This window comes from Capricornis sumatraensis, chromosome 2 (assembly GCF_032405125.1).
Source record: "Capricornis sumatraensis isolate serow.1 chromosome 2, serow.2, whole genome shotgun sequence".
In the NCBI taxonomy this organism is placed as follows: domain Eukaryota; kingdom Metazoa; phylum Chordata; class Mammalia; order Artiodactyla; family Bovidae; genus Capricornis; species Capricornis sumatraensis.
In genome coordinates this window covers 113772926-113794433 of record NC_091070.1, presented here as the reverse complement: position 1 = coordinate 113794433, position 21508 = coordinate 113772926, and the positions used below count along the sequence as shown (strand labels likewise).

Below are 21508 nucleotides of genomic sequence, written 5' to 3'. Positions count from 1 at the left end.
TGTCAGGGGCATTGAGTAAACTAGTCTCAGTGCGGTGCCTGGTACAGTGACTGGCACGCCATAAGCAGGGCCTGTATGAGCCCCACGACTCCTACTGCAGGGTGTTGGTGGCTTCATGGATGGCGTTTTGTGATCGACTGAAACCTCTAGGTGCTGGTAACGGGCCTTCCAGGCTTTGGACCCACTCTCTGTTCACGTAGGAACATTTACACCAAGGCTTCTCTGATGGATGGTGGCTGCAAGTGGGGGCAAAGCCTGAGTGGTTACAGAGTACAGGCCAGATCTGAGGAGGGGGCATTGCGCTTCCAGGAGGTAAACACAGTTAAGATGGAGGTCTGAGTGTAGAGTGGAGATCAGAATAGTACATGAGTGTAGAGGTCGGGGGCACCAGAATTTCTCTGGGGTGGTTGTGGCGGGTGGGTGGGGGGGTGGCCTGAGTCCCATACATTCAGGAAATGCTTCTTGGATATTCTTATGGCACAGCGTGGTACCCAGAGCAGGGTGTGTGTGTGTTAGTCATTCAGTCTTGTCCGACTCTTTGCAATCCCATGGACTGTAGCCCACCAGGCTCCTCTGTCCATGGAATTCTCCAGGCAAGAGTACTGGAGTAGGTTGCCATTCTCTTCTCCAGGGGATCTTCCTGACCCTGGGATTGAACCAGGGTCTGCACATTGCGGGCAGATCCTTTACCATCTGAACCACCAGGGAAGCCCCAGGGAGTATACTGCCTAAAAGCCCTGAGTTCATCCTCATCTCTGCCGCTTCCTTATTTCCCTTTACTCTAACATGGAGACCATAACCTTCGTTGTGCTGGGAACAGTGTCTCTGAGGCATGTGCAGCGGCGCCCAGTACATAGAGCCTTCTAATCGGGAGTTGGCATTACTAAGGAACGTTGCTAGCTCTGAAGGCACAAGAAAGGAAAATTCAAGCATCTCTGTTCTCCAGGGGCTCCCAGGAGAGTGGGAGAGGCAGAAACGCACACACATGAGTAACTTTTAATCCAAAGCAGGCTGTGATAAGTGCTAAAACGAGAAGCTCAAACAATGGGGAGGAAGAAGAGGGGAGGAATCATCCCAAGATGAAGGCCAGGGGTGCTTTGAGCTGTGGGGTAGGGTGGTGAGGCCCAGGGTTAACTCAGAAGGAAGAAGGGCTGGGGGGACATGAGGGAGGAGCCCAGCGGCCTCTGCCCCATGGCACCCCTCTTTTGCTCTTCTCATTTCTCCCCAAGGTCCCTCTGTGCTCCCCTTGCCCTCCCCATACTGTTCAGCTCTTCACCTGCCTGCAATCCCTGCCTGAGCCTCCTTGGAATCTCCTGTCCTAGTGACAATGCTGGGGCAGGGGCACCTGGAGTCTGAGATGCCCCAGCCTCGTGGGAACATGTCTAAAGGATGGAACCAGTCTGGAGATGAGGCCCTGGCCCCCTGTGACCACACTCACCATCTCCTCCCTGCCCTGCTGTCCTTGTCTTTCCCTGCGTCCCCATCTGCCTGCCATCCTCAGCCTGCCTGCTCTCCTGCCTTGGGTTTCTGTGGCTCCCTGGGTCTTTGTATCACTAGATCTTTGCTGGTGCTTGTCTCTCTGTGACTCTGCCCTGGACGCGTGTCTTCTTTTTTCCTGGGCTTTTTCCAACCAAGATCTCTTCTTCTTCTCTTCCTGCTTCTCCTCCATTCTCCTTTCTCTCTCCCTCTGCCGGGTGGGTGTCTGTCTTTGTCTCTGCTTCCCAGCGTCACCAGTGCCCCTGCCAGGCTCCCCGTTGGTCTGTGAGTGTGCGAGCTCCCGTGCATCCGTGTGCAGCACACTTCTTCTCTGCCTGCCTTCACAACGGCTGCTTCAGAGCTCACCAACATCTGCCAGGGTCTGAAGACAGGGAAGCAGCAGACTGAAAGCAGAAGGGAATTCACTTGGACACACACAAGGGGCTTTGCAGTTGCCCCAGACTGGAGCTGCCAGGCAGGAGAGGCTGCTTATTCGAGGGCACTGCTTTTGCTTCTGAGGCTAGGCTGTCGTCAGCATTCTGTTTGTGTTCAGGCCCTTCTTGATCCCCCTCCCACCTGGCTCCCCATGCCACATGAGACCATTCCCCTGCATTTTTAGAATTTCCTGGAAGTAGCGTGTAGATGTGGCAATGGGGCTGGCATTTCACCCCCACGCCCACTCCCAGTCCAATGCAGACTCCGTTCTGTGTCACATGTCACAGCCGGTGGAAGACCCAGGCCACCAGGACTTCCGAGGCATGTGTGTGTTCTCTGATTTGTGTGTATGCTTGTGAGGCTGCTGGTACCAGTTCCTGGTGCCTTCTTGACATACACCCAAGTACCTCCTTTTCGGTTGTAAAGCGACCTCTCCCCTTCCTATTGTGCCTGTTGATGCCTTTATCTCTCTGCTCACTTTCTAGGCTTTTTTCTCAGCAGTCCCATATCCCCTCTTCACTCACCCCCATCATTGCACCAGAACCTTCCAGAGTTCTGTTCCCCTTCCCATCCCAGCTCTGCCCCACATTCCCTGCTTCAGGGAGAAGCCTGTCCTGCCCTCCCACTCTCCTGCCCTGCCTGCCTTTGCTGCAGTCCATGAGCCTGACCAGGAGAATGGGGTATCTGCCTCCTTCCCTGATGGGGTTGCACGGGCAGGACTGTTTATTCAGGCATTTGCTCATTCTCACTCCATCAATCAACAGACTTATTCACAACACCTTTGTGTGCCTGGCAGTCAGGCCCTGTGCTGGGTGATGGGGCAGACGCTCTGAGTGACACAGTCCAGATGCAAGGAGTTCTCCCTGGGCAGGGCAGGCGTGGGTAGTGCAGCATGGACTCGCCCACTAGCAGAGGTGGGGAGTGGGTACAGAGGGCTCTGAGGCCATTTGGGCAAGCAGGGAGGACTTCACAGGGGAGGTGATTATTCGAATTCCAAGGGAAGGGGAGGGAGCAGTGTTCTGCCCAGGAAAGGCCTGTATAAGGATGTGGAGACAAGGACAGAAGCCGGGGGTGTGCAAAGAAGAGTGAGTGGGCCTTGGCCGTGGCGCAGCAAGCTTAGGGCTTTCTCCTAATCGTGATCCAGGTCAGGACAACCCACGGGCATCTGGACTGTGGCTTAGATACTGTCTTGGCTGCAGAGGCTGTGTGAGGGTCAGCCAACACTGCCTGTCACTTTTGCAGGCTCAGGATCCACAGGACCTTTCCACTGAGTTAAACTCCTGAGACCCTTTGTTTCTCTTCCTCTCGACTCTCTTGGGAGTCATTACTTCCATCCCCCTGTCTCCAGACTAAATTGCTTCAACCAAGCCTACGCCAAGAGGGAACTGTATTTCAAAACCCCAGAATGACAGATGTCGTCTTTGTCATGTCACAGCTCAGGTTTCCATCCGTCCCTCTGATTATCTAACTGCCCAGGATAAATAAGCTCATAGCTACCATTCAGAGAGCACACGCCAGGGAAGGTACCAGGCAAATCATCCACCTCTTCCCATTTAACTCTCCAGCAGTCCGAGGTAGGTGTCATTGTTCCCCAGTTCACCAGTAAAGAGAATGAGGCTCAGAATAACTTGGCCACAGTCACACTGGTAGGAAGTTCGTGGCAGAGGCACTACGCAAACCTAAGTGCTTCCGACACCTCTACTCTTCAAAGGGACTTTGCAGTCCTTGGCCCAGACTTGTCACTGTATAGGTGAGCACACGGAGGAGGCCGGGAAGGGGCAGTGACAAGGCCAAGGTCACACCACTCCTTCTGGCGAGACACCCACCCATCTCTGACTCACACTCCTAGGGCCTCCCGCCTCCATCTTGCTTCCTCCTTGACCTACCAGTGGACAAGGAACCAGCTTCTCACTGTCCTCAGGGGAGTTCAACAGGAGACTAGGGTGTCCAGGCCCCATGCAGGAAAGCTGTGAATATAAATCCCATCTCTGAGTCAGGGTGCACAGGCGAGCCCTTGACTTGGGTTCCGGGGGCCATGGAAAGGAGAAACGTGAGTGTGGAGAATTTGCAGCCTGTAGCTGCACTAGAGAAATGCGCAATGATATGAATAAATTTGAATAATAATGAGGGCAATGCCTGAATTAATAATACGGGCTGCTCACCTGACCCACCTCTCCCCCAGGATATCAGCACCTGCCACCCTAATCCCAGGAAATATGGTTGAGCCTTTTCCTTTCTCCTTAGAAGATATAGATGGGATGTCAGATCAAGAGAGTTGGGGAGCTGATGTTTCTAACTTCCTGACACCCTGCAGACCCAGAAAACTGGATTTACACACTTAACCAAGAGAGGCTGCCCGGTCATAATAAATCATATGCTGGCCATCAGTCCACTCCTAGCTCTGCCCCTTTCTCACTTGGTCTCCTTAATATGCAACAACTGATGTGGATGCCGAATGTCCAGGGAGATTCAGAGAGAAGAGACAGTGTGGGCCTCGGCCTTGCGGAGAGGTTCCCATTCTAATGGAACAGGTAGGGGGGCAAAGACTGCCACCCACAGCCGCCCTCTACCCACAAACAAAAGCATGGACTTAGACTCTGATAGCTTGGGAGAGAAAATTCCATGGCTAGAGCTGTGACAGCAGGGCTGAAAGGTGGGACAAGCTGTGTTTGCCCAGGGAACTGAAAGATCAGTCTAGGAGGACTTCCTGGAAGAAGCAGGAGGGTGAGGCAGTTTTGGAAAGGTGAGAAATGGAGCTGGAGGAGCAAAAAGAAGAAGGGAGGGATGAGAAGATGAGAGTCCTGTTCCTGGTGAATAACAGGGAGGTCTTGGAATGGGCGCAGGACCATTCTTTTGCATACTCAGTAGGAGTGATGGAGGATCAGAGAGATTTTGGAAAGCTGGGTTAGGAAAGAGTTGAATCTGAAGACTGTGGTCTCTAAAAGACTTGGAAGCTGGGGAGGGAAAGAGGGGGAGGAGTCCCCAGAGTTCCGGGGGAAAACTGATTTGGGTTACCGAGTGTGACAGATCGGGGACGTGCGTGGGAAGCCCCAGACCTCTCGCTGGGCTGTCCCGCAGCCCTTCCATCTCCTGGGGCCCAGTGCGGGAAGCTGACAGTCACAGTGCAGTGCCCAGGACTGCCGACCAGCGGTGGCTGGAGTGGGTGGGTGGGAGCAGTGGGGGGGGGGCGGGGCAGAGGGGAGAAGAAACCCGAAATCCAATTCCCTGCTCCATTTAGGCTCCGCAATTAAAGGCAATTACTCTGCAGTTCTCTAATCAAATGCTCCCGGCCGAGCTGCCAGCCGGGCAGCCATGTGTAGCTCCGGCAGCCAGAGGGAGAGTGGAACGAAGTCACGTGGCCCTGTCAGCTCCCACGGGGCGGGAGGCTGGGCGTGTGCTGGTGTGTCCATCGTGTGTATGCACTCATGCCTCCAGAGCTCGGGGGCAAGGGGTGAACACAGGGGACCGGACAAGCGTACGGGAAGTGGGTTCAGAGCTCCTTTGTCTGGGATCTGCCACCAGCCACCCAGGAAGCTTATTTATACACATACAGGTGGACGTGACTATCCCACAGGATGTGCCGTTGTGTACTCGCTGGGTGCGTCCAAGGGGGAATTGCGGTTGGCGTAGTTGCACACGCGTGTCCCCTTACATTGGCTCATGTACACAGATCCAAGCGGGGATATGGTAGGATATTCACCTCTCAGGGATTGCAGGCAACCATGGTATCAGCAGCAGCGTGTGCTCTGGATTCGTCACCCAGTGATGTGGGTGTGGGGACGGGGGAGCCCTGGTCGAGGTGGTTGAGGAGGAGCCCAGGCTTAGGCTCAGGTTTGCGTCCTGCTCTGTCCTTAACTCGCTGGGTGCCCTTGGGAAAGTGACTCTCCTCTCTCCTCAGTGTCCTCGTCTGAACAAGGAGAGGCTTGGACTAGCCTGGTCTCTGAGGCCTTTACATAACACTGCACCACTTTCTATGCTTGCTGAGCGCCTCAGCTTCTGAAACCCAGTCCCATGGGCCGTGGAGGGAAGGAAGAATCTAGGGCCAGCACATGGCTTCTTGGAGGGAAGGGTTTGGGGCTGACATGGGGTGGGGACCAGAGGGTCCAGCTTCCTGGCCTGCGGCTCTCTCTCGGGCCACTGCGGGGTGGGAGCGGAAGGCTGGGAGGCACGGCCTCTTGTGCAGCCCTCTCCTCACTCACCTCCTGACCCTGTGCCAACTTTGGCTTTAACAGGGACCCAGACCCGCTTCAGCCAGGAGCCAGCCGACCAGACGGTGGTGGCCGGACAGCGGGCCGTGCTCCCCTGCGTGCTGCTCAACTACTCGGGGATCGTGCAGTGGACCAAGGATGGTCTGGCACTGGGCATGGGGCAGGGCCTCAAAGGTGAGTGGGGCAGCCCAGCGCCTAGCCTACCCCATCTTGGCCTCCCTCCCCTCACCAACAAAGAGTACTGGACTCAACATCCTTTCGTTCCCCACCACGTTCCTTCTCTGGGCTCTCCTCCCCTCTCACACGTCTGTGTGAGTCGGTCTCTCTGCCTGCCCCTCCCTCGCTCTCTACTGCTGTCCAAGCTCCACAGCTCTGCCTTTCCTCCTGGGTTGCAGACTGGCTCACAAAGGGCCAACGGGAAGCCCAAGGAATCAGTGGAAACCAAAAGACCTTTACGTAGGACAGCTTTAGACAGACAGATACCACGAGAGGAGCTGCAGGCAGCCAGGCCAAGCAGGAGGGGCTGGGAGGCTCCAGAGCCCCCTGCAAGAGCCAACAGAGGACATAGCAGCTTCTAGGTCCTGCAAGTGTTTCCTGCCAGCTTGGCTTTGCTCCAGCGTCTCTCTTGCCCCCTGCCCAGGCAGTGTCTGTTCTGTGGCCACAGATTCATTTTAATTTCAGCCTAAGCGCTTATTTATTCATTTAACAAGCACTATGGAGCCATTTCGGAAACAAACATAATGTGTCAAGGTGGGGACAGGGGGAACCCTCCTTTATTCCAAAGCAAGTAGAGATACTTCTGGAAAGGCCACCTGGCAGAGTGGATGGGGAGTCAGAACGCGCCTCTGCTGCCTTCCAGCTAGGTAACCTCAGGAAAGCCACTTCACCTCTCTGGGCCTTAGTTTACCACTGTGTAAAATAGGCATAGTAGCTGCAGGTCTGCCAGCTTTATAAAAGTGTTTGTGAGTTTTGAACCAAATGAGAGAATATGTGAAAACACACTGCTCGCTGTCAAGCAGTGTAATGGTAAAAGCATGGGAGGGATTATGCATTTTTTTATTCTTACTGTTATCCAGGGCTGGAGACTATTTGCTGCGGGTTCTGTGCATTAGAGCAGGTAGGAGAAATTTGTCTGTATGGAGCAATCTCAATGAAGGAAGGAGAGGGGCTGGCGGATCTATTGATGATGGAAAGAGAAAGAAACTGGGAGAGAGAGAGGAATCAATAGACATGGAGTGAGAAGAATCGATAGCCTCTGAACAGAGGGAGGGAGTGGGAGGGAGCTGAGGGTAGGGACCACGTAAGCCGACAGAATGTGAGGGGTGGACAAGAGCCTGGAGGCAGGAGGGAGAAGCAGGCTGGACTGGAGAAGCACAGAGGTGCCCCTGCCACAGCCGGGCAAGGCTCTTGCAGGTGAGGGGCTCCTTGGGGCGCAGGCAGGACCCTGCTTCTTGCATCCCTCCCTTGGTGAGTGAGGGTGAGACCTTCACCCGCCTTGGGCTTCCCTCTGGCCCCAGTGAGCTCATGTCTGAGCTGCAATGGCCTATATTTCCTAGCGCCCACACACCCTCCCCTCTTCCTCTCCTTTTCTCCCTGCTGTCTGCCTTTTTTTTTTTTTTTTTTTTTGCCTTTTCTTTCCTATTATTATGAGAGACATTTGTCTGCAAACAGCTTCGGAGATTTCATCTGCTCCTGCAAAGCTCCCCCTTCTGCTCTCCCCCATCTCGTCCTGCTTTGTGGCTCCCCGCCTCAGCGGAGGAGGCTGTGACATCGCAGTGCCTGCACGGGGACCTCATCCCCGTCAAGGGCCCCCTGGGCCCCAGGAGAGGGTGGAGGGAGGGGTGCTGGCTCCCAGTGGGACCCCTGGGCCCTGATGTGGGGAGAGGATGAGCCCTTCGGAGCAGGGCGGTCCAGGCGAGCCCCAGACTTGGGCTGGGCTCACCTAGGCTAGCCCTTTCTCTTCCTGCAGCCTGGCCACGGTACCGCGTCGTGGGCTCTGCAGAGGCCGGGCAGTACAACCTGGAGATCACAGACGCCGAGCTCTCTGATGATGCCTCTTACGAGTGCCAGGCCACGGAGGCCGCCCTGCGCTCCCGGCGAGCAAAACTCACCGTGCTCAGTAATAACCCCAAACATCCCGCATGCACCACCGCCCCCACCCACCACTGCCCTGCCACTTCCTCCTGTCTCTTTTTCTTGGTGTCCTGGCTGTCCCCCACTTCCCCAACATCCTCTTGCATTTCCCAGCTTCTCTGTCTCTGATCCTGGCCTCATGTCCTGTCCTGACTATCTCCCTTGCTTTCCCTCCCCTAATCCTTTAAACTCCTTCCAAAGCCAAGTTCAGATAGAAGAGAAAAAAGTGGGCACGTGGGCACCCATTCTGGACACGTGGGCTGTGTGAGCTCTGGCATCCTCTCTGCCCCCGCCTGTGCCCAGGCCTCCCGGGGACTGGGCTCCGCCTTCAGGACATAAACTGCCCCTGCCAGAGTCGGGGCATGGCGGGGCAATGAGACCAGGCCTCTCCTGGCAGATGGGCTTGTTGGAAGCTTCTCCCTTCCTCTCCCTCGCAGCTGCCCCAGAAACTGCTCCCTTCGCTCCTTTCCCTCCACTCAGCCCCTCTTCCCTTCTTGGCCTCTGTTCCTGCCCTCAGCACTCACCCAACCTTCTCCACTTCACCTCCAGGCCTCCTCAGGGGACTGGGGAGCAGAACTGGAAGGATCAGGCCTTGAGGGCTGAGAAACGGGGAGGGGGTGGGGCAGGGGTCCTGGCTGAGTCTGCAGGAGCCGCGGGAGCGTGGCTTGTCTCTGAAGCCTGCTGGCTGCCGCCCACAGGGCACAGAGCAGATGTCCCTCTGTGGGAACACCCGGGGCCATTTGCATAATGAGGGGATCCTCTCCTGCACGCACGCAGGACCCAGGATGGAATGAGGCCAGCTCCGACACGCCCTCGCCCCCCACCCCCCACCCCACTCCCCCTCTCTGGCGGCACCCCCAGCTCCATCCATCTTTCTGTCTCCCTCAAGCTCTGGTGCTCTGCCTGGGCCTCTGACTCTGCTCCTCTGGTCTCCGGCTTGGCTCTGTCTGCCTGTGACCTTCTTCCTTACCTTTTGTCATCTGCTCCATCTCTTCCTCTTTGCTGTTCCCATCTGATCTGTCCTGCCCTCTCTCTTTTCTCTCCCCAACCCCGAAATCGTTGAAGTGGGGGATCCCCCCAGGAGGGACGGGAGGAAGGAGCGGGGAGCTGAGCTAAGTGAGTCTGCACACAAGGAAGATTCTTAGCTGGGGGAGAAGGGTGGGGACGCAACAAGTCATCCGAGCATGGCGGGAAGAGGCCTGGGCTGGGAGTCAGGAGACCTGGGCCATTCTGGCACCGTGACCCTGAAGAGGTCATGACCTCTGGTCATCTGTTTTCTCATCAGTAACATGGCATAATGGTGCCGGCCTTTTCTTAGCAACTGCCGCTTTGCTGCTCCCTGAGTGGGGAGTTGTAAACTGTGAAGGTCTGGGCAGATGTGAGGTGTCAGAATAAGTGAGCACCAGAGGGACCCGGCAGTCTGTTTCTCTGGATGTAAAGGCCCTGAAGGACCAGGACTCCAGGCTGGTAGATGACTCACTTTTCCTCTCTAGTGAAGACACATGGGGAGAGGTAGCATCGAGCAGGATGGAGGCTAGGGGGCAGGAGTTAGCTGACCACCAGGGGTAGGCGTGGAGTGCTAAGGCATTAACTTCCCCTCCTCACTGGAGAGGGTATGAGCCCCCATGCTGGACCAGGCATTCCAAGGGAACACGAGATACTTACGAGGCCTTATCTCTTCTGTTTTCCTCCCTAACTGCCTCTGCTTAAGTCCTGGAAGGTGCTACTTCCAGACTGGAGACTGCCATTTGAATGAGGGGGTCCTGATACTGTTCCTTCCCTCTCCTGCCCCAGCACAGAGAGGGAGAAATAGAGAAAGATGGGTAAAGGCCAGCCAAGACCCTAGATACATAGCAGGAACTTAGTAATGACATCCTGCAACTTGGTTCATTCAAGGAAGGCTTCCTGGCAGAGGAGAGTATCAGTGGGAACCCTTGGTGGAGAAGTGTCTTGTCTAAAATGCTTTCAAGTCAATGAGGGAGGTAGGTCTACACGAGCAGGGAGCTGGCTGGCTTATCTGGAGGGTGTTGACGATGTGGATCTCTGTAGCCTATCTGGGTGTTTCAGGTGGCTGAGGCCCCAAGAGTGAAATAGATGGAAGATGCACCCCTATACTCCTTTCCCCTCACTCTGTCCCCTCCTCGTCTCTCTGGAACTCTCACACCCCCTGCCTCCTGCAGCCACGTGGAGGCGGTGAGGAGGCAGGACAGTTTGTGCACTGCCTGTGCACAGCTTTTGTTCATTCAGGGCTCAGAGACTGGGCAGGACCGAGTGGAGAGCGTGCTGTGTTCGGTGTGTGGAATTGGCCTCCCTGCACATGGCCAGCCTCGTCACCTCCCCTCTCCTGCAGCTATACCCCTTGGTGGTCAACCCCCCACCCCAGACCAGCCCAGGCCACAGAATGGCCTTGCAGAACTCTGAGCAGCTGCCTCCCACTCCCTGGCAGACAGACAAAGACATAATACAGACCCACGGCTCCCTCATTATTCACAGCAATAACCTCGAGTGCAGTGGTGATGAGCACAGCTCTGGGTCGGCAGTCCTAGTCCTCGTCCCAGCCCTGCCGCTGAGCTCTGAGCACACTGGCCTGACCTGTCTGGACCTCAGCGCCTTGTCTGTAAATGGGGGGTAGGAGGCAGTCAATGGTATTTACCATGAAAGGATTAATGAAATATACTCTGTGGTGAGGATGCAATGAAATCCTATGCACAAGGCGCTTGAGCTGACACCTGGTGAGCAGTCAGTGAGTGGTGGAGATGTTGTCGATCATGTTACAATTTACAGTCAGTTTCACACCCTTGATCTCTCCTTTCATTCTCCCAATAGGAACTCTGGGGAACAGATGTCAAAGCTTTTTGAAAATTTACAAACAAGGAAACTGAGGCCTCAGTCACGTAACAGATGTCAATGCTTTTTGAAATTTTACAAACGGGGAAACTGAGGCCTCAGCCACGTAAATATTGATATACAAATTTAAGTTTCAAATCCTAAAAATGTGCTCACAAACACACTCATGGGGACTTCCCTGGTGGTTCAGTGGCTAAGACTCCAAACTCCCAGTGCAGGGGGCCCTGGGTCCTATCCCTGGTCAGGGAACTAGATCCTGCCTGCCACAACTAAGGCCTCACTCACTGGAAAAGACTGAAGGCAAAAGGAGAAGGGGGTGGCAGAGGATCAGATAGGTGAATGGCATCACCATGTCAATGGACATGAGCCGGAGCAAACTCCAGGAGATAGTGAAGGACAGGCGAGCCTGGTGTGCTGCAGTCCATGGGATCACAAAGAGTCGGACATGACATACAGACTGAAAAACAACAGCCAGATTAAAAAAAAAGAAAGAACCACCTGGACACATGCCGTCTAACCAAGCTTAGTAGACACCTCAATGGCCATATTTTCTCCTCCCCATTTACTAAGGTGGGCTAGTGACGAAGGTGGCAGGTGGGCGGTCTTTCCCTAAATAAAGGGTGAGGACCAGTGTTACAAGGGAAGGGAAAGCTGACGGGAGAAGAAGCTTTCCCCTCTTCTGCCCAACTAGGACTGTCCTCCTGGGATATGATAGCACTGTGTGACTCAGAGGGCCCCACACAGACCAAGAGAGCCTGAGTGGCAGCTCCCTTTCTCTCTGCCTTTCTCTCCTTCCCACCCCATTTGCCAATCTGCATCCCTCTGCCACTGGAACCATGTATACTAGCGAGCAAAGAGGAAGAGCCCAGGATGCAGCAAGCAGATCACTGGCCAGCCAGGAGCTGGAGGCGCTGCTGGCTCTTGTCCGAGCACTAACATGGACACATTGCTCATGTCACACGTGACGGCCCCTCTACCGCCCTGGTCCAGCCTGCACGAGGACCCTGGGGGGATGGGCATCGTATGTCCCTGTTGAAGAAACTGACCTGGCAGCCTCACCCGAGGTCACTTGACAGACGAATAAAGGCGCCAGGACTTGAAACCAGGGCAGCCTGCCTCTAGATCCTGGGCTGGCCCCACCCTCCCACTCTGCGTGCACCAGTTGAGCAAAGTGCTGGGATGGGCTGCAAGAGGTTCCTCTCCCTGGAAACCCCCAAAATGGAGACCATCATCTCATAAACTCCAGGACAGCCCTGCCTACGACTGGCCTCATGGGCACCCCAGGGTCTCCTCTCGAGGGCTCCCTTCAAAAGCACCTTCTGCGTTTCTCTGGTCTTCCTGGCAAAAAAGCAAACGAAACCCTTTCACGTTGCTGGCTGATGAACACGAGGTAACCAAATATCAAAATTAGAATCAAAACCCTCCGTCTTTATCCCATCAACTACTTATTCCGCTAGTAGCCCCAAGGATGCGTTATCTACCAGCCTCTGCACTAGATCGTAGGGCTTTAAGAGAAAAAAGAAGCAGCCCCTGCTCCCAGGGAACTTGCAGTCTGGTTCATCTGAGTGTTTCCAAGCCTGTGGGTATAGGACAGAGAACTATTTCCTGTTAATATTTCAGACATCTGACTGGTTTGATTCCTTCGGCATTTAGCCAGAGCCTGCTCTGGTCATGTTCTAAGCACCGGAGACTATAGATAGTCATGTGATGGGGTTCCTGCTTTTCCAGGGAGAATGGTTTTGTTGGAGAGGGGACATGGATAACCCTCATAAGTAACCCAAAGACAAGCTATTGATAGATGGTGCTTGGAGCTTCGAGTGACTGGCTGGGAAGCACAGAGGCGGTGGTTGAGGAGGGCGATGTGGCATGGAAGGCCCTGTGCAGCAGCTGGGATGTGAACAGGATGGACACAGAAGCTGTGAGGGAAGGGAGCAGAAACAAGAAGAGGAGGTGGGGAAGTGCAGGACCTGACCTGGGGAACACTGGTCGCAGGTCGAGAGGCTTGCAACTCATGCCCGTGGCAGCTGGTAGACACGGAAGGTGGTTGAACAGGGAAGTGGTACAGACTTGGCTGGTCTGTAGAAAAAATAACCTGCCAGCCATGATGGATGGGTTGAGGCCAGCAGGGGCTGGAGGCAGGGAGTCCGTTTGGGAGGTGGCTGTGATAGAGCCACTCACCCAGCTACGCCAGCGTGGAGGAGCAGACAGGACGGAATGGATCTAAGCAGCTACGCTGGAGGTAGCCAGCTTTCTGTGCCAGGTCCCCCAGGCCACAGGAGCAGCAGGTTCAGTGATCGTGAGTTAGGGCGTAAGGATGGCACTGCCCGACCAAGGGCTGGATGTGCGGTAGGAGAGATGACTCCAGGGCTGGGCTTTCGGTCATCAGGGCACTGTTGGCCACATCCTGCACTGACTGCTCTGCTCTTCCCCACAGTCCCCCCAGAGGACACCAGGATTGATGGCGGTCCTGTGATTCTGCTGCAGGCGGGCACCCCCCACAACCTCACATGCCGCGCCTTCAACGCCAAGCCCGCCGCCACCATCATCTGGTTCCGGGACGGGACGCAGCAGGAGGGTGCTGTAGCCAGCACGGTGAGACCCTGCCTGCTCCCCCAGCTCCTCGAAGGCCACCCTCTAGGCCACCTTTCCTTTCCCACATGAATCTGACCACAGTCTAGGGGGGACAGTCTAGGGATGTGGAAAGGGGCCTTAGAAGTCATGCGGTCCAATCCTCTTATTAAATAGCTGGGCAAATTGAGGTCTAGACAAGAGAATTCTCAGGGCCATTCAGTAGTTAGCAGAGACTAAGAATAATAATGAGAATAGCTACATTAATTAAGCACCTATAGTGTAGCAGGCACTGTGCATGCTAAGGTCTATGGACAGTCTCTCTTAATCCTCACAGGAGTTTCATAAATTAGCTGTTAACTTCCAACTCAGAAAGAGTGAACTGATGTTTAGAGAGGTTGGGTGACTTGCCCAGGGTCTGGATTGGAATGTAGTCTTTTGCTAACGAGCCTCTCAGACTCTCTTCCCCCAGCCTCTAGTTGGTGCATGTTCCCAGTCGGCACAACTAAGAGCTTGGGGAAGCAGAGATTATGTAGACGTTTTACAGATGAGTAACCTGTTGCCGAGAAGGACATCAAATGACTTGCCCAGGATCACACGGCGAAGTTGAGGTGCAGCTGGAGTTAGAACCCAGATCTCCTCTTTGGAACTCCTCTTGCCAGCTGGGGACAGGCACAGGTGTACACAGCCGCTTGCTAGATGCTGCAGGAGACACTTCTCATTGAGGGGAGAGACCTTCCACCGTGTGGCCCCAGGGACTGCCTGGATTTGCTCTGCCCTCGACACTCTGTGTCACCTCGGACAATTCACATCTCTCTGGCCTTCAGTTCACCATTTGACAAGCAGTTTGGCTTCGGTGGTGCTTAACTTTCTTACCACCAAGAACCCTGTCATTTTTCCCCTCTATGGTTACATGTTTTGAAATATTTTGGCAACCAAACAAGCCGATTGGTCAGTGGCCATCTGTCATCTACTGCCCCTTCCTTTTTTTACATTTATTGAAGATGCAGCTTTGAAGCAGCCCGAGGAAGCCATGTTGCTGCACTGGACTGGTGCTGCCCCAGTACCACATCAGGCCCAGTGAGATGCTTGTACTGCTGTCAAACTGTGGGCTGCCACCTTGCCTAATGTTATGGTTTCCCCTAGGCAGTGTGCAAACAGCCTTGGAAAACAGCCCAAGGGTCCTATGATCTTGTCTGGGGACCTCAGGTTGGGTATCATGGAACCATTATGAGACTTTGAGCCTGTGAGTCCCTTCCCTGCCCTCAAGGAATTTATGGTCTAGCAGGAGAGAGCCATGCACAGCACAGTGCCTAAGAGGTAAGGCAGATGTGACCAGAGCAGTGTGGCGGACAGGTTGCCTGTGAGAGCCACACGTTCAGTCTTGGCGAGAGTCCTGAGAGCTGGGATTAGCAAAGGAAGACTTTCCAGGAAAGGACGGGCTTGGGTTGGACTCAGGGAATTCCAGGAACGAGACTTAAAACGATGGAGAAAACTATACAACACACAGAGTGAACTCTAATGTAAACTGTGGCCTCAGTTAGGAACAGGGTATCAACGTCGGGTCATTACTTGTATTATGTATCAGATGTAACATGTATCACACTAGTGCATCATGCTAATAATAGAGGAAACTGGGGTTGGGGAGGAGGTAGGGGCTGGGGGAAGGGCAGAGCTTCAGGTTAAATGCCCCCCCAGCAAACCTAGCTCTGTGCGTCACCCCAAGAGCAGAGGAAGGGGCTTTTAGCTTGACCTTGTCTCCCACCCTTATTCCCTACCTCATCCTCCCGCCCCAGGAACTGCTGAAGGATGGGAAGAGGGAGACCACTGTTAGCCAGCTGCTCATCAACCCTACAGACCTGGACATTGGGCGTGTCTTCACCTGCCGCAGCGTGAACGAGGCCATCCCCAGTGGCAAGGAGACGTCCATTGAGCTCGACGTGCACCGTGAGTAGGGCCCCGGGGAGGGGGGTGGGGCGGGGCGGGTCAACGTGTACCCTGGGGGGTGGCACCCTTTGGAAAGCACAGAAGAATCCCCCAGGGGCCCCGGGACAGATGCTCCGTTCCTTTGACCTCTTCGAGTTCCTGCTTTGAACCGTAGGCTTTGAGAGCTGGCACAAGAGGCATCAGCTGTGAGCCAGGCAGTTCCCGGGTTTAAACCGTGTGACTTTGGGCAATGACGTAATCTCTCTGAGCCGTAGTTTCTAATTCTGAATATGTGCAAAAAATAAAACGCAGGCCTACAGCTCCTTATCGGAAATTCCAAACCAAAAGTGATTGGGTGGCAAAACCTGAACGGAAGCTCTTTGTAGTCTTTTATTTAATAACTCAGTTGGAATAGCCATACATTTCACTATTAATGTGTGTTTCTATGGGATGTTGCCCAGATTCTGCTGGGGGTCTTACACAGTAAATGGTCTGTGGTCACCATAACCTTTCTAGCATTTGAAAAATTCCAAATTCTGAAACACATCTCATTCCAGGGGTTTCAGATAAGGGATTGTGATGACCTATACCTGCTTCTCAGGGTTGTGAGCGTTAAGTGAGATATATAGTGTAAGAGCATCTCACATGGAGTATGCTACTGGGTAAGTGCTCAATAAATTCCCACTGCCCAAGAGTGGAAGTGTGGGCAGCAACTGGAGAGACGCCCCACCCCCATCCTGGCTTGTGAGCCTAGCGAACCCACACTGACGCCTAGTGGTCATAGTTGGTCACTACACCATCTGACTAATTTGTCCCTTTGGTATCATCCTTGGTCCTCACCCTAGCCGGCCCCTAGAGGCTCCTGGAATAAAAGTGAGGAAAGGTTATTTACTGGAGCTGGTACACTGCAAACTCAAATTCCCAGATCACCACACGGGTGAGGTCTCAGTGTATGTGCTAGAGAGAGAAGAAGAAACTTGAGGGACAGAAAAGATCCTGACCTGCCGTCCTCTGCTTTGCAGACCCTCCCACGGTGACTCTGTCTATTGAGCCCCAGACGGTGCAGGAGGGCGAGCGCGTCATCTTTACGTGTCAGGCCACAGCCAACCCAGAGATCCTGGGCTACAGGTAGGAGGGGAGAGGCGGGGCGGGGGCACACCCTGGGGAGGGATACTGGGAGGCCCTTGAGGTCCGGAGTGGGGGACTGGGGAAGACAGGCTGCTGGATGTCGGGGAGAGGGCTCCAAGAGGGCTCCAAGGCCTGACCCTGCTGTGTTGCCTCCTCCAGGTGGGCCAAGGGGGGCTTCCTGATTGAAGATGCCCATGAGAGTCGCTATGAAACCAATGTCGATTATTCCTTCTTCACGGAGCCCGTGTCCTGTGAGGTTCACAACAAAGTGGGGAGCACCAATGTCAGCACTCTAGTCAATGTCCACTGTGAGTAGCTGCAGGGGCAAGGGCTTTAAGGGACCTGGGATGGGGTGGGGGAGGTTCTGTGGGGCTGAGAGACAAGGCAGGAGGAGGATTGGAATTGCCCCCCCCCCCACCCCCACCTACCCGATGAGCTCAGGACCCTGATGATCTGTTTCTCCCTTTCTACCTCAGTTGCCCCTCGGATTGTAGTTGACCCTAAACCCACGACCACAGATATTGGCTCTGATGTGACCCTCACCTGTGTCTGGGTTGGGAATCCCCCCCTCACCCTCACCTGGACCAAAAAGGACTCAAACATGGTAAGAAGCTCTCCGCCTCTCCTGAACCCTGGGCGGTAGAAGCCTGGCCACAGGTTGGGAAGAGAGGGGCTCAGGGGCCACAGCATTCTTTTTCAAGTTGAACCTGGGATATTTCCAAGTTCTCTGGATTTGGAAGAGAAGGACGGTGCTTGCAGTCAACCCCACCCTTCATTGGCAGGCAGCTGGCTGCTTCAGTGGCAGTGAGAGGGACAGTGACCTGTGGGTGGGATGGGGAAAGGGGGCCGGACTGGAGCTGCTGCTGTGGCAAGATACCTGGTCAGGGAATGCTGCATAGGAGGGTGGAGTGGCCAGGGTGATGCGCTAGAGAAGGCTGAATTCTACACCTCTGCAGAGACCTATTGGAGAAGGCACTGGCACCCCACTCCAGTACTCTTGCCGGGAAAATCCCCATGGACGGAGGAGCCTGGTAGGCTACAGTCCACGAGGTCGCAAAGAGTGGGACATGACTGAGTAACTTAGCAGCAGCAGCAGAGACCTATATGGGACAGTTTGGGCCAGAGTTGCAGAAAGAGGGATTTTAGAGGGAAACTTCCTCATTTGGCAAGAGAAACACTAAGAGAGGCCACCAGCAGTGGCTGCATCCTCTTAAAAATCACGGCAGCTTCACCTGCCCTCATGCACCTCCACCCAGGTCTGCCCACTCTTACAGAGATGCTGTGTCTAAATGCTAACCTCTTTAGAGTCAAGGGATGGACCAGATAAGATTCGGGACTCTGCTTCCCTTCTGGGAATTCACTTGTGGCCCTTCCTGCTTTCTTTCCAATGCCTCCAATGTGGGGGCCCACACGGATCTAGGGGCCCAGGCCTCCTGGCTCCCCACCCGAGGCTGCTCTCTCTGCCCAGGTCCTGAGTAACAGCAACCAGCTGCTGCTGAAGTCGGTGACCCAGGCTGATGCCGGCACCTATACCTGCCGGGCCATTGTGCCTCGGATCGGAGTGGCCGAGCGGGAGGTGCCACTTTACGTGAATGGTGAGGGGCCTGAGGAAGGCGGGGGGCGGGGGGGTGCCCGGGGGCGGGCTGCTGGAGGTTCCAGCTGGCCCTGACCCTGTCCTCTTGCTTGCAGGGCCCCCCATCATCTCCAGCGAGGCCGTGCAGTACGCCGTCAGGGGCGACGGCGGCAAGGTGGAGTGTTTCATTGGGAGTACGCCACCACCAGACCGCATTGTGAGTGGGCCAGGCCTCGGGCCAGCCGCTTATTTCCCTACCTGCCTCAGCCTCCCCTCCGGCTTTCCCAGGCCCTTCCTATGCCCTGCGCTTCTCATCCCCTGACTCTGTCCCTCTCCCTGCTCACACGCCACCTCCTCTCTTCCTTGTTGTGTGACCCTGAGCCAGTTACTTGGTCTTTGGAACCTCAGTTTCCTCATCCGTAAAGTGGGGGCAGTGATCCCTACGGAACAGGGTTGCTGTTGCCTTAGTGTGAAAGGCCTGGTGAAGTCTCCTTGGATGCGCTGCTCGTTCCCCTGGGCTTTCACTCCTGCTCGCTCCTCTCCCTCATCTCCTCCTCCTTCCTCAGCCTTCCCATCTCTTCCTTGCCCCCTCCCCTGCCCTCCGCCCCAGCCCTGCCCCATCAGTTCCATCCCACCCAGCTGCCTACTCCCCTCGCTTCTCCCGCCTTCCTCCTCCTACCAGCACCCCGCCCGCCGCTCTCCACCCCCTCCCTCTCCCCCACACCACGAGCCATTAATTCCTTCCGTGACCATTAACCGTCAAACCCCTCATCACATTTAATGACCATTTGGCTAACTCCAGGGCTGCCCAGGGACACTTCATTACCACGGCCGCCTGGGCAGCGGGCGGCTCGGCTCCCGGGGGGCCTCGCTTTCAGAGCTAGGAGGACTGATCCCTGGAAAAGAGCCAGTTCTCGGAGGCTCCCTCTCCCTGGGGCTCCACTCTGAGGGAAGGGACACAATGGAGGGGGCATGCCCCAGCCTGGAGTACGAGGGATGGAGGAGCCCGGGGGAGACCCCGCCCAGTGATAGTTCCCTCTCATTTATACGGGCCTGTGGATGGGTCTCCAGAGCTGGTGGGTGGGTTCATGCGGGGCTGGCTGTGGGGTGGTTAAAGGCGAGGCCGAAGATATGTTTAGTTAAGAGCCTCAGACTATCAGAGCTGGAGGGAAGCTGGAGCACTATCTACTCTATCTAGCCTGGTCCTCTCCTTTCATAGGTGAAGGAAACTGAGGCCCAGAGATGGGAGGGGGAGGCCGCCAGGGCTCAAAGGGAGGATCAGGCCAGGAGCCCGGAGTTCTTGGCTGTCCGTCCAGGACTTGTTCCCACATGTCGGTTCATTGGATCAGCTGGGGTTGTTACGAAAATAGAGATTCCCAATAAGAGAAGCCTGAATTCTAACTTGGGAATGATGTGTCTTTGGGACACTGGTCTACCATCTTCCAGGTCTGCTGGCTTCCTGAATCAAATTGCTCTCCCTTGCCTCAACAACAACCACCACTAAATAAGAGAGATTCCTGGGCCTGTACCCTAGACAGTCATATTTAGGAGCGAAGCCCCAGGCATCCTCATGTTAAAGCATGTCCCTACGCTTATCTGAATGGTCACAGCATGTGTCTCGAGCATGTTTGGAAGCTGCTGCTCCTCTTAGATGGGAGGTTTGATGCAGCAAGTGTGGCTTGGGCTTGTTGTAGGGTGAGTATGGGTCTGGGCTGAAGGGCACATGGGATGAGGATATGGCTGTGGCTTGTGGTGGGTCAGGTGTTTCCACCACTTGCCTCTTCCTCATCCCATCCTGCCCTTCCCACCCCAGGCCTGGGCATGGAAGGAGAACTTCCTGGAGGTGGGGACCCTGGAACGCTACACGGTGGAGAGGACCAACTCGGGCAGTGGGGTCCTGTCCACGCTCACCATCAACAACGTCATGGAGGCCGACTTTCAGACCCACTACAACTGCACTGCCTGGAACAGCTTCGGCCCGGGAACAGCCATCATCCAGCTGGAAGAGCGAGGTAACCGCAGCGCTGGCTGTGTCTCCAGGGCACAGGGCAGCCTGGGGACTCCGCTCCCTCTTCTCCAGGGGCATGGCTCAGAGACACTGCTCTGTTTTGGGCCCACCACAGCCTGGTCTTGTGCTCAGCTGGGAAACCTACTCACTTTTTTAAACATTCGTTGAGCATCTGCTATGTGCCAGATCCCGCACTAGGAGCCGCAGGGACAGATGTAAATGAACACAGTCCTTGCCATCTGGGAACTTTCAGTTTAGTGGAGGACCTAGAGGGTGGCAGGAAATGACTTCAGATGCAGAAAAATGAAATGATCTGTAAAGGCAGTAACACTCCATACTTCTCTAGGTTGGTATGAGGATTAAATGAGATGATATTCGTGGAGTACTTGGCATAGAATAGGAAGCTTTGGTTCCCCAACCTCTTCCCAGGAGGTGCTAGTGGTAAAAAAATCTGCCTGCCAATGCAGGAGACACAGGTTTGATTGCATTGGGCAGATCCCCTGGAGAAGGAAATGGCAACCCACTCCAGTATTCTTGCCTGGAAAATTCCACAGACAGAACCACCTGGCAGGCTATAGCCATGGGGTTGCAAGAGTTGGACATGACTGAATGCACGCACACACACACACACACACACACACACACACATATGCACGCACGCACCTTTTCATAAATCCTTAGTCTGATAGGAGACACATATTCTCTCCCTTAAGGCATTTCTAGCCTGATAAAAGAGACATAATGCTTTTGAGTTTCTTGGAAGCTCCCGACTCTGATGAGGAAGAGAGGTTTTTTTTAGTAAGAACTAGCTATTGATGTGGGAGATGGGGAGAAGTAACCGCGGCGGGGGCGGGGCGGGGATGCAGAGGAGGAGGTCTGTCTTAGCTAAGGGCACCAGCAAGAGCAAGCAGTTGGTGGGAAAGAAGAGAGTAGACGAGTAAGGACCGCTCTGCAGGAAACACTTCTGAAAGGGAAGAGCCCTACATGGATCTGATCCATCCAGGACAGACAGGAAGGGAGAGAAAACTAGAGGCAGGATTTCTGGGTCCTTCTCATCTCCAAGGAGCAGGGGGATCCAGCCAGAACTGCCTGAGCCCTGGGAGGATAGGTGCAGATGGTGCAGTCACAATGGTGTGGATGAGCAAGGCAGTGAAAGAGGTGGAAACACAGGTGCCGATGGGGAAGTCTGGGGAAAGCCAACCTCAG

General features: G+C 54.9%; 1 protein-coding gene across 1 annotated transcript in view; it reads left to right on the top strand.

Moving 5' to 3' along the window:
- The window catches only part of KIRREL1 (kirre like nephrin family adhesion molecule 1), a 98761-nt gene that overhangs the window by 75184 nt on the left and 2069 nt on the right, over nt 1–21508 (top strand). Inside the window, exons 2-11 of the mRNA XM_068965029.1 lie at nt 6144–6293; nt 8089–8238; nt 13534–13691; nt 15464–15614; nt 16616–16721; nt 16881–17029; nt 17198–17325; nt 18190–18316; nt 18411–18511; nt 20108–20306. Coding sequence (XP_068821130.1) covers nt 6144–6293; nt 8089–8238; nt 13534–13691; nt 15464–15614; nt 16616–16721; nt 16881–17029; nt 17198–17325; nt 18190–18316; nt 18411–18511; nt 20108–20306 — 1419 coding nt within the window. The remainder of the gene's footprint in view (nt 1–6143; nt 6294–8088; nt 8239–13533; nt 13692–15463; nt 15615–16615; nt 16722–16880; nt 17030–17197; nt 17326–18189; nt 18317–18410; nt 18512–20107; nt 20307–21508) is intronic.